At 40.7% G+C, this 12761-nt stretch overlaps 1 protein-coding gene across 3 annotated transcripts in view; it reads left to right on the top strand.

Annotated features, from left to right (window-relative positions):
- Positions 1-12761, top strand: part of LOC105473090 (nucleoporin 155) — a 77544-nt gene that overhangs the window by 56492 nt on the left and 8291 nt on the right. For all 3 annotated transcript variants that reach the window (XM_011726719.3, XM_011726720.2, XM_071098999.1), the window contains 7 exons: positions 3100-3291; positions 4630-4768; positions 6765-6900; positions 9857-10010; positions 10221-10325; positions 11636-11790; positions 12139-12268. In XM_011726719.3, the coding sequence (XP_011725021.3) occupies positions 3100-3291; positions 4630-4768; positions 6765-6900; positions 9857-10010; positions 10221-10325; positions 11636-11790; positions 12139-12268 (1011 nt within the window). The remainder of the gene's footprint in view (positions 1-3099; positions 3292-4629; positions 4769-6764; positions 6901-9856; positions 10011-10220; positions 10326-11635; positions 11791-12138; positions 12269-12761) is intronic.

The raw sequence follows: 12761 nt of genomic DNA on the forward strand, positions 1-12761 counted from the left end.
ACTAACTTGGGGGACCTATTTTTTTCAAAGCCACAAGTTTTTACTTGTGGTTATGTGAATGAAATCATACTTTACAAAACATATTTTTTAAAACAGTGGACTATAACCTTTATTTGAGCTACAGGTTCTTCTGAGAATCTGATAAAAGCTATCTCTCACTACCCTTAAAGAAATGCACATCAACATGGACACACAGACTTTTGCATATAATTTCAAAGGACCCAACAACCTAAATTAAATACTCTTGACTGGGCACCGTGCCTCACGCCTGTGATCCCAGCACTTTGGGAGGCTGAGGCAGGAGGATCACTTAAGCCTAGGAGTTCAGCACTATCCTGGACAAGATGTCAGGACCCATCTCTACTAAAAATAAAAACATAAATTAGTCGTGTGGTGGCACATGCCTGTAGTCCCAGCTACTTGGGAAGCTGAAGTGGGAGGAGCACTTGAGCCTGGGAGGTTGAGGCACCAGTTAGCTGTGATTGTGCCACTGCGTCCTAGCCTGGGTGACAGAGTGAACCCTGTCTCTCTCTCTCACACACACACACACAAACCACTCCTACTTCATTTTATGTATGTATTTTTGTTGTTGTTGTTATTTTAGAGATGGAGTCTCACTCTGTCGCCCAGGCCAAAGTGCAGTTGTACGATCTCGGCTCACTGCAACCTCCGCCTCCCGGGTTCTAGCAATTCTGCCTCAGCCTCCCAAGTAGCTGGGATTACAGGTGCACGCCACCCATGCCCAGCTAATTTTTTGTATTTTAGTAGAGACTGGGTTTCACTGTGTTGCCCAGGCTGATCTCGAACTCCGGAGCTCAGGTAATCCACCCGCCTCGGCGTCCCAAAATGCTAGGATTACAGGCGTGACCTACCGTGCCTGGCAACTGCTGTTAGAATATATAGAGGAAATTTATTCCTACCTTTTATTTGTGAGCATTTCTGAACGTATACAGAAGTAGAACAAAAACTGTAACTCCCACATACATTTGACTCATTCAGCATTTTCAAGATATTGTGTTTCTTAAAAAAAATAGTTCCTTGAATAACAACAATGTCATTATCACAGTTACCAGTTTTTCTTGAGACAGTGTCTTGCTCTGTCTGGAATGCAGTAGCACGATCACAACTCACTGCACCCTTGACCTCCCTGGGCTCCAGTGATTCTCCTACTTTAGCCTCCCGAGTAGCTGATACTATAGGCACACACCACTATGCCTAGCTAAATTTTGGTTTTTTTTTTTTTTTGTAGAGATGGGTTTTCACCGTATCTCCTAGATTGGATAGTTACCAATATTAACTATCAATATTTGATAGCAAAATCTGTCTGAAAAATGTCTTTTTACAGATTGGTTCATTCCAATGAGGATCTAAACAGTTTAGTTGGTTTGCTCGTGGAATTTATTGTTTATCTTTCATCTGTTTCAATCTGAAGCAGTCTTTCCTTCTTTTTCTTTTCCTTGCTGTTGCCTTGTAGAAATCCAATCATCAATCCAGTAGCATGTCCAGCATTGTAAGGACATTCTAAGGCCTTTTTTTTTTTAACCCTCTTCGTAGTGAACTTCTTCCTCTATCTCCTGCATTTTCTATAAAATGAAAGTTTATTATATAGGCTTGATTAGGTTCAGCTCCTTTTTTGAGGAAGAATAGAATACTTCATAGGTAGTGGTTTGTTCATCAGACTGTTAGAAGACACAAAAGGTTTCATTGTCCTTTTAGTGATACTGAGATGGATTGCTGGATTCAAGTAGTAAGCCTAATACTGCCATTGTGGAATTCTCCATCAGACTTTAATCATCCATTGATAATCATTGCTGGAATTTATTATTTCATTTAGGATTACAAAAGGGGAATATTTATTTGTTCATTTTTTATTTTTTTGAGACAGCGTCTCGTTCTGTCACCCAGGCTGGAGTGCTGTGGAGCGATCTCAGATCACTGCAACCTCCACCTCCTGGGTATAAGCAATTATCCTGCCTCAGCTTCCCGAGTAGCTGGGACTACAGGCATGTGCCACCATGCCTGACTGATTTTTGTATTTTTAGTAGAGACAGGGTTTCACCATGTTGGCCAGGCTGGTGTTGAACTCCCGACCTCAGGTCATCCACTCACCTTGGCCTATCAAAGTGCTGGGATTACAGGCATGAGCCACTGTGCCCGGCCAAAAGGATATTTTAAATCTGTGATTCCTTCCCCAGTTACTAGCTGCAATTCTGTAAAAAAAAAAATTTTCCTGTCCTATATGGATATTTCATTACTCTGAAATGTTTAATTTTTGACTCTTGTATACCATTTTTCAACGTTAGAAGGCAATCTCCTAATTCTTTCTACTAGTGTCCAATGAATAGATACTGTTTTTTCTTTTTAAAAATTCAAGCTAATATATTTAATTATGAAACTGTTAGCGTTTTCATACCAAGTAGAATAATTTTGAGTTTTATTGAGTGATAAATATATTGTAGGTAGGTTTTTATCCTGGGTATGTTTTTGTGATCCATCTTCAAAGCTCTCTTCCTTACATCACCAATTGTGTGCTCAATTAATGCAAATTAAAGATTTGTTCAAGAATTTTAACACAGTTTCGATATTTCCTTGAATTTAGGAAAAAGAGATAGCAGTCACATCACTAACAGAATCTTTTACTATAGTATAAATCAATACTTTAGAGCTTCATTTGGACAAGCACATTTGTTCACAATACAGATTAAACTCCAATATTATAAGGTCTAGAATAATGGAATTCTAACAGTATTTAGGAAGAAGTAAAATGTAAGCCCAAGATTTTCAAATGTAGCCAAGTGATTGTTTTTTCCATTTTATAACCAAAGCGAGGAGATCTGGCTCTAGTTTTGGCTCTACTTAAGCTTTACTTTTCTCATTTGGAAAGTGAGAGTTTTGGACTAGATCTACTGTACGTTCTTTTCCAACTCTGTATGATTTTATGTAAGTTTGCAAAAATTTGTTTCTACTAATTAGTATATTTTCACTTTTCAATTACAGAGTCTATCAATGTTTAGGTTATTTTAAGTTATTACAATAATTTCATTATGTTTAGTAATATGGTATTTTTATAATTGTGATAGAAAAGTTTTATGCTCCTAGGAACTTCAAGAGCAGCTGAAGATCACAACCTTTAAAGATCTTGTAATCAGGGACAAAGAACTCACAGGGGCATTAATTGCTTCTCTTATCAACTGCTACATCAGAGATAATGCCGCTGTTGATGGCATTAGTTTACATTTGCAGGATATCTGCCCACTTCTGTATAGCACTGATGATGCCATTTGTTCCAAGGTATGATACTTTATTATCTATTTCATTGTTAGTTATAAGAGGTATCATGTATGATGAACCATCTTGTTTCACTTAATATAGGACCTCAGTCAGTTAGATCTCTTAACCTCTCCTAGCCTCAGGATCCTCATCTAAGAAAGGGGTTGGAATATGTGGCTTCTTAAAACCTGTGTATACTCTTTTAAGCTTAGCTTTTCTTTTTAAAAATATTTTTGTTTATTTATTTGACACAGGTTTTCACTCTGTTGCTTAGGCTGTAGTGCAGTGCTGTGATCATAGCTCACAGCAGTGTGTAAGTCCTAGACTCAAGCAGTCCTCTCACGTAGCTGGGGACTACAGGTGTGCAGCACTGCACCCAGCCAAATTTTTTCTTTTTCATAGAGACGTGTTCCGATTTGTTGTACAGGCTAGTCTTGAACTCTTGGCTTCAAGCGGATCCTCCTGCCTCAGCCTCCCATAGTGCTGGGATTATAAGTGTGAGCCACTATGCCCGGCCCTCCTTTAAGTTTTTCATGAAGAATCTTCTATTTTTTTTATATTTTTTTATTTTTTTATAAGACGGAGTCTTGCCCTGTCGCCCAGGCTGGAGTGCAGTGGCACGATCTCAGCTCATTGCAACCTCCACCTCCCAGGTTCAAGTGATTCTCCTGCCTCGGCCTCCCAAATAGCTGGGATTACAGGTGTGCACCACCACACCCGGCTAATTTTTTATATTTTTGGTAGAGACACGGTTTCACCATGTTGTCTAGGGTGGTCTTGAACTCCTGACCTCCGCCTGCCTCGGCCTCGCAAACTGTTGGGATTATAGACATGAGCCTCTGCTCCTGGCCCATAAAGAATCTTTGATAGTGTTTTTAGGCCATATTAAAAAGTCAAGGGTGAGAAATTAAGAAAAATCACTAAATTTACAAATTAAGAAAATTTAGGGAATAATTTATCTCCTTAGAAGTTAAGAAAAAGTACTAAAACTTCAAGTAAATCTTTTGGTGAATTAGAGTTAATGGGGGCATTTTTATTGATCCTTTCCTACAGGTGGAAAAAATAAATAAATGAGTGTCGCATGGACTGCCTGCTGCCCAATAATGTATTGACTAGGCAAGATAATTACCAGACAAAAGCTCTCTTGCTTAACATATTTGTGAGAGGAATTAAGAATAGCTAGGAATTTTTGGTCAAAAACTTTTCTGCCTAAAATTAAGAAGTAAGTTTGTAGAGTTGTTTTCATTTTTAATGGTAATAATCATATATAAATTTAGACATAGACTAAAACTTAGTTGACAGCATCATCTGTCTGCTTGGTTTTATATATTTTTAAGTTCTTGCTATCTCCTCTTCTAGGCAAATGAGCTTCTCCAGCGTTCCCGACAAGTTCAAAATAAGACTGAAAAAGAAAGAATGTTAAGGGAATCATTAAAGGAATATCAAAAAATTAGCAATCAAGTGGACCTTTCCAATGTTTGTGCTCAGTATAGACAAGGTGAGAAATAAAATGTTTCTTGTATCTTTTACTCAACTCAGAAGATAAATGATGGTGTATGAATGAAGCGAGCTAATGATGAAAAGCCACTTTCCAGACGCAAATCTTCTTTCAACATCAGAGGCCGAGTGAAAGGACATAGGAATGTCGTATCATTGTGTTGCAATATTTGATGACTACACTGACCTGCAGAAGCTGTAATGGTCTTTTTATCTTTTGAAATGTATAAGTTTTGTTTGTTTGTTTGTTTGTTTGTTTTTTGAGATGGAGTCTCTCTCTGTCAGCCAGGCTGGAGTACAGTGGCACGATCTCAGCTCCCTGCAGCCTCCGCCTCCCAGGTTGCAACAATTCTCCTGCCTCAGCCTCCCTGGTAGCTGGGATTACAGGCACGCGCCACCATGCCCAGCTAATTTTTATTTATTTATTTATTTTTCACTTTTTTTTTTTTTTTTTGAGACGGAGTCTTGCTCTGTAGCCCGGGCTGGAGTGCAGTGGCCGGATCTCAGCTCACTGCAAGCTCCGCCTCCCGGGTTTGCCATTCTCCTGCCTCAGCCTCCGGAGTAGCTGGGACTACAGGCGCCCGCCACCTCGCCCGGCTAGTTTTTTGTATTTTTAGTAGAGACGGGGTTTCACGGTGTTAGCCAGGATGGTCTCGATCTCCTGACCTCGTGATCCGCCCGTCTCGGCCTCCCAAAGTGCTGGGATTACAGGCTTGAGCCACCGCGCCCGGCCGCACTTTTTTTTTTTTTTTTTTGAGATGGAGTCTCTCTCTGTCGCCGAGGCTGAAGTGCAGTGGCATGATCTCAGCTCACTGCAAGCTCTGTCTCCCAGGTTCACGCCATTCTCCTGCCTTAGCCTCCCAAGTAGCTGGGACTACAGGTGCCTGCCACCATGCCTGGCTAGTTTTTTGTATTTTTAGTAGAGACAGGGTTTCACCGTGTTAGCCAGGATGGTCTCAATCTCCTGACCTCATGATCCGCCCACCTCAGCCTCCCAAAGTGCTGGGATTACAGGCGTGAGCCACCGCGCCCAGCCAATACCCAGCTAATTTTTGTATTTTTAGTAGAGATAGGGTTTCACCATGTTGGCCCGGCTGGTCTAGAACTCCTGACCTCAGGTGATACACCCATCTCAGCCTCTCAAAGTGCTAGGATGAAAGACGTGAGCCACTGTGCCTGGCTGAAATATGTAACTTTTTAGCATTAGAATTTCAGTTCTTGTCCATTTCAATTACTGTATGTTTTAGATTGCTCTGGATTACATTTATTTTTCAGGTATTTAAGATTTTTTGAGTTTTAAGGTATGATTTGCTTACTTTTTAAAAAATTACTTTAAATCAAATCTAAGATAATGTAAAGGCCCTGTTTGCACAGATATTATATTTAATCTCAAAGTATTTTTCCCCCCTCCTGTAGGGAACTAAAACTTTCCTTTTTGTTGTTTGAAATATGATCTTTTTTTTTCCCAATGAAGAAATATATATAAGTTTTGGTTTTTGGTTTTTGGTTTTTTTTTTGTTTTTGAGACAGAGTCTCACTGTGTCGCCCAGGCTGGAGTGCAGTGGTGCAATCTCGGCTCACTGCAACCTCTGCCTCCCCGGTTCAAGTGATTCTCCTGCCTCAGCCTTTTGAGTAGCTGGGATTACAGGCATGTGCCACCACGCCCGGCTAATTTTTGTATTTTTAGTAGAGGCGGGGTTTCATCATGTTGGTCAGCCTGGTCTCGAACTCCTGACCTCGTGATCTGCCCGCCTCAGCCTCGCAAAGTGCTGGGATTACACACCCGGCCCCCAATGAAGAAATATATTTAACAGATGCCTTTTAGGCATGTTAAGACTTTTTTCTTCTGAAGACCTATCAGAAATATTTTATGTTAGCAGGGTCACTATTGTACAGTAGAGACATAACCTTGACCATTATTTTTATGTGCCAGCTAAGGAAAAATGTATCCAACTTAGTAGTAAGTCATAGGCCTTCATTCTTTTCTTTCCCATCAGTGAGATTTTATGAGGGTGTGGTGGAACTTTCTCTTACGGCTGCAGAGAAAAAAGATCCTCAAGGTCTTGGACTTCATTTCTATAAACATGGAGAACCAGAAGAAGATATAGTTGGACTTCAGGCCTTCCAAGAAAGGTGCATTCCATTACCTTAGCAGATTGTCATATTTATGGATACAGACTTTTCTTTGCGTAAAGTTTTTTGTTTTTTGATTTATATATATTTTTTGAGACAGAGTCTTGCCCTGTCATCTGGGCTGGGGTGCAGTGGTGTGATCTTGGCTCACTGCAATCTCTGACTCCCAAGTTCAAGGTATTCTCGTGCCTCAGCCTCCCATGTAGCTGGGATTACAGGTGCGCACCACCACGCCTGGCTAATTTTGTATTTTTAGTAGAGACAGGGTTTCACCATTTTGACCAGGCTGGTCTTCAACTCCTAACCTCAATTGATCCACCCACCTCAGTCTTGCAGAGTGCTAGGATTACAGCCATCAGCCACCGTGTCTGGCCGCCTTGTGTAAAGGTTTAATTGACATATTAGGGAAATAATATTTCAAGTGTAACCCTTATAATATTGAATTATCCTTTTGCTTTTACTTGAAAGTGACTTGTTTTATCAAAGGCCTGAATATTAATAGGTTAAGGTTATAGGTTATAACTCTTTTTTTTTTTTTTTTTTTTTTTTGAGTCACCCAGGCTGGGGTATAGTGGCACGATCTTAGCTCACTGCAACCTCCTCCTCCTGGGTTCAAGCGATTTTCCGGCCTCAGTCTTCTGAGTAGCTGGGATTACAGGCACACACCACCATGCCCAGCTAGTTTTTGTATTTTTAGTGGAGACAGGGTTTCACCATGTTGGCCATGCTTGTTTCAAACTCCTGACCTCAAGTGATCCACCTGCCTCAGCCTGCCAAAGTGTTGGGATTATGGGCGTGAGCCACCGCGCCCTGCTCATAGGTTATAATTCTTAACCTAGAGGTAAAATGTATTCTGATGAGAATTCTTAAATGCTTATGAGTGTTTTTTAACTTACCTCTGTGATTCTTCTGAGACTTACTAATGTGTTTTTAAATGGGATTACCTGTTTGAAAACAAAACTAGCTATTTTTTTTCTCCAATTTTTTGGTTCTGGATGATGATTAGTATTTCATTTTATTTTATTCATGTATTTTTTTTTTTGAGACAGAATTTTCACTCTTGTTGCCTAGGATAGAGTGCAGTGGCACAATCTCAGCTCACTGCAACCTCCACCTCCTGGATTCAGGCGATTCTCCTCCCTCAGTCTCCCTGGTAGCTGGGATTACAGGCACACGCCACCACGCCCAGCTAAGTTTTTTGCGTTTTTTAGTATAGAGAGGGTTTCTCCATGTTGGGCAGGCTGGTCTCTTACTCCTGACCTCAGATGATCTGCCCACCTTGGCCTCCCAAAGTTCTGGGATTACAGGCATGATCTGGCCTAGTATTTCATTTTAAAGGATAATTTTTATGTATTCCCAAATTTGTTGAGACTGTTAAAAGAGAAATGTATGTCCTTAAAAGAAATATAGGCCGGGCACAGTGGCTCACAACTGTAATCCCAGCACTTTGGGAGGCTGAGGTGGGCAGATCATGAGGTTAGGAGTTTGAGACCAGCCTGACCATCATAGTGAAACCCTGTCTCTACTAAAAATACAAAAATTAGCCAGGCATGGTGGTGCACACCTGTGATCCTGGCAACTTGGGAGGCTGAGGCAGGAGAATTGCTTGAATCCAGGAGGCAGAGGTTGCAGTGAGCTGAGGCTGCACCACAGAACTCCAGCCTGGGTGTCAGAGCAAGGCTCCGTCTCGGAAAAAAAAAAGAAATATATATAACCTTTCTATAACATATATATATGGAGGGTGTTTTGTTTTGTTTTGTTTTTGTTTTTGAGACAAAGCCTCCCTCTGTCTCCTGGGCTGGAGTTCAGTGGCAGCATCATAGCTCACTGTAGCCTTGACCTTTTGGGCTCAAGTGATCCAGTGATCTTCCCACCTCAGCCTCCTGAGTAGCTGGGACTACAGGCACATGTCACCACACTCGGCTAATTTTTTTTATCTCTTTAATTTCTGTAGAGACAGGGCCTCACTATAAGCCCAGGCTGGTCTTTAACTCCTGGGCTCAAGCAATCCTTCCTTCTCAGCCTCCCAAAGTGCTGAGATTATAGGTGTCAGCCACCACATCTGGTGAAAACATATTTTTTTATTACTATATGTAATGACTTTACCCTTTTATGTTTAACCAAACACTTCTCAAACTCACTGAAAAAGTATATGGTTTCTGTTACTTTAAATGCCAAATATGTACATATATTCTGCCAAATAGTCTTGAAATCCTTATATATACTTAAATTAGGTAAGGTAAATCAATGGCTTTCTTTTTTTGTTGTTTGTTTTGTTTTTGGGGGGTTTTGTTTTTTGTTTTTGAGACAGGGCCTCATTCTGTTGCCTGGGTTGGAGTGCAGTGGCATAATAGCTCACTTGCAGCCTTACATTTCTGGGCTCAAGCGATCCTCCTGCCTCTGCCTCTCAAGTAGCTGGGATTACAGGTGCATACCACCATGCTTGGTTAATTTTTTGTTTTGGTTTGGGTTTTTTGTTTTTTGTTTTTTTGTTTTTTGAGACAGGGTCTTGCTGTCGCCCAGGATGGAGTGCAGTGGCATGATCTCAGCTCACCTCAACCTCTGCCTCCCAGGTTCAAGCAATTCTTGTGCCTCAGTCTCCTGAATAACTGGCACTACAGGCGTGCACCCCTACGCCCGGCTAATTTTTGTATTTTTAGCAGATACGGGGTTTCACCATGTTGGCCAGACTGGTCTTGAACTCCTGACCTCTGGCAATCCCCCTGCCTTCGTCTCCCAGAGTGCTAGGATTACAGTTGTGAGCCACTGTGCCTGGCCAATTTTTTGTAGAGAATGGTCTCACTCTGTTGCCCTGGCTAGTCTTGAACTCCCAGCCTCAAGCCCTCCTCCTACCTTGACCGCCCTATGGCTGGCATTACAGGCGTGAGTCACCACACTTGCCATCATTTGCTTTCTAGTTAAATAATGTAATTGTTCCTTTTCCATTCTCCTTCAGATTAAACAGTTACAAGTGCATTACAGACACACTTCAAGAACTGGTAAATCAAAGTAAGGCCGCTCCTCAGTCTCCCAGTGTACCCAAAAAACCTGGTCCTCCAGTATTGTCATCTGATCCAAATATGCTGAGTAATGAAGAAGCAGGACATCATGTAAGGGACATAGTATATTTTCATTCTGAGAATACACTGTTTAGAAGTTCTGCATGATGGTGGCACAGTCATCTTGGGGAAAGGTAGTAGTTCTTAGAAGTTATCATGTAAGGATTCTTGATTTCTTACTGGAGTTTATAGGTCTAAAGGGTTGTGATGCCCAGAAACAGAGCCTTTAACTGCTAATTTTTACTATTTTCTTTATTTTAGTTTGAACAAATGCTTAAATTGTCACAGCGATCCAAGGATGAGCTCTTTAGTATTGCCCTTTATAATTGGCTAATACAAGCTGACCTTGCAGATAAGCTGCTACAGGTAAATCTTTTTTTTATTGCAGTTGTGTTAATTATTCTTAAGGAGCATAACTCAATGATTTGAGCACGTACATAGATGTAAAAAATTCAGTTTCTCATCCCATGTCTACTATTAGATGTTAGTATAAAGCTGAGTAATGCAATATCTTTTCCTAAGGGGCAAAGTAGGCTACTGCTCCAATTTTCTTGTTATTTCGAAGCTGATTGGGATAGTTTATATTGCGGGGTAGAAATCACTGGGTTATGAATTATGAGTCCTGTAGGTCATCTGAACTCTGCCGTTAAGTCACTATGTGACTTCAGATACGTCCTTTTACCTACCCTAAGTCTCAGTGTTCCTTAGTCTATTTAATGAATACATAGCATTTGATAATTTCAATAATGCCTTTGAGCTCAGTGTCTAGGAATCGATAGCTGTGTTATCAAAGTTTATTTTAAAATGTGTAATTTTGTAGTAAATTTCCTTTTTTTTTTTTTTTTGAAATGGAGTCTGACTCTGTCGCCCAGGCTGGAGTGCAGTGGCACGATCTTGGCTCACTGCAACTTCCGCCTCCTGGGTTCAAGCGATCCTCCTGCCTCGGCCTCCCAAGTAGCTGGGATTACAGGTGCCCACCACCACGCACGGCTAATTTTTATATCTTTTTAGTAGAGACGGGGTTTCACCATGTTGGCCAGGCTGGTCTCAAACTCCTGAGCTCAGGTGATCTGCCTGCCTTAGCCTCCCAAGATGCTGAGATTGCTGGCATGAACCACCGTGCCCAGCCAAATTTCCTTTTCTTTTTTGAGGCAGGGTCTCAATCTGTAGCTTAGGCTGGAGTGCAGTGCAATGGCATGATAATGGCTCACTGTAGCCTCGACCTCCCTAGACTTAGGTGATTCTCCCACCTCAACCTCTTGAGTAACTAGAACTATAGGCCCGCACCACCACACCCAGCTAATTTTTTTGTAGAGACATGGTTTTGCCATATATTGCCCAGGCTGGTCTTGAACTCCTGAGCTCGTGTGATCTGCCCACCTCGGCCTCCCAAAGTGCTAGGATTACAGACATGAGCCGCCATGCCCAGCCTACTAAACTATTGTTATCAACCTAATAGAATTATTTTGGGAACTCTTATGCTAACTGTGGTAAAACAAAAATTGTTTATAATAAGAAAATTTGTCCTCTCTTTTGTTATTGTTGGATTATAATTTTGCTTATTTTCATAAAACAAGGCAAAGTTGTAGTTGACTTAAAAATATTGTATTTTCCTTATCAGGAACATTATCTGTAGGTGGTTAGAAAATTTTTCTGAATAACTATATAATTTCTAGGTTGCTTCTCCATTTCTGGAGCCCCATCTAGTCCGAATGGCCAAAGTTGATCAAAACAGAGTTCGTTATATGGATTTACTCTGGCGGTATTACGAGAAGAATAGAAGTTTCAGTAATGCTGCTCGTGTACTGTCCAGACTGGCTGACATGCATAGGTATGGCATAATATTTTCATTGTGAAGAATGATTGAAAACTGAGCTATATGTACTTACCTTCAGTTATCCTTAATTTTAGAAGAATCTAAGTTTTAATATACTGACCTAAATTTTTTAAATAGGATGTTATTTTTTAGACATAAAGTATTTCTTTGTGTGTTGTCTAAAATTGTGGATCTTTCTTATTAGAAATCTAAAATAGATTTTTTTTTAATCTAATGCTTTTTTTCAAGTTTCAGATGGCCTTTTATGTGCATTTGGTATGAAACAGTACATACTAATTGACATATTTGTATCTTCAATCCTTAAGAAATTGTGTAACTAAAAATAAGCGTTTTTGCTTCCAGCACAGAAATTTCACTTCAGCAGCGATTGGAGTATATTGCTCGAGCCATTCTTAGTGCGAAAAGTTCCACTGCCATTTCATCAATAGCTGCCGATGGTGAATTCCTTCATGAATTAGAAGAAAAAATGGAGGTAAGCGCTAAAGATCTTAAGCTGTGTCCACGTTGAGTACTAGCCACATAGTTTTTCCACATTCCATTCTTCCCTTGGTAAGTAATAGGTCTGTAGAAGTCATTATTATTCTAGTTGCTTTTGCCTGTTTATTTTTATGTTTAGATACAAATCTTAAAGAGATTTCTAAGGATACACTTGGGTCATAAAAACATTGCTATAATTTAGAAGTTTTCTCTTTGGCATTTCTAAAGGTTTTTCCCAGCTGGGTGCAGTGGCTCACGCCTGTAATCCCAGCACTTTGGGAGGCCGAGGCAGCCAGATCATGAGGTCAGGAGTTCGAGACCAGCCTGGCCAACATGGCAAAACCTTGTCTGTACTTTAAAAAAATGCAAAAATTAGCCAGGGGTGGTGGCATACACCTGTAGTCCCAGCTACTCAGGAGGGTGAGGCAAAAGAATCACTTGAACCCAGGAAGCGGAGGTTGCGGTGAGCTGAGATTGCACCACTGCAT

This window comes from Macaca nemestrina, chromosome 6, assembly GCF_043159975.1.
Source record: "Macaca nemestrina isolate mMacNem1 chromosome 6, mMacNem.hap1, whole genome shotgun sequence".
In the NCBI taxonomy this organism is placed as follows: domain Eukaryota; kingdom Metazoa; phylum Chordata; class Mammalia; order Primates; family Cercopithecidae; genus Macaca; species Macaca nemestrina.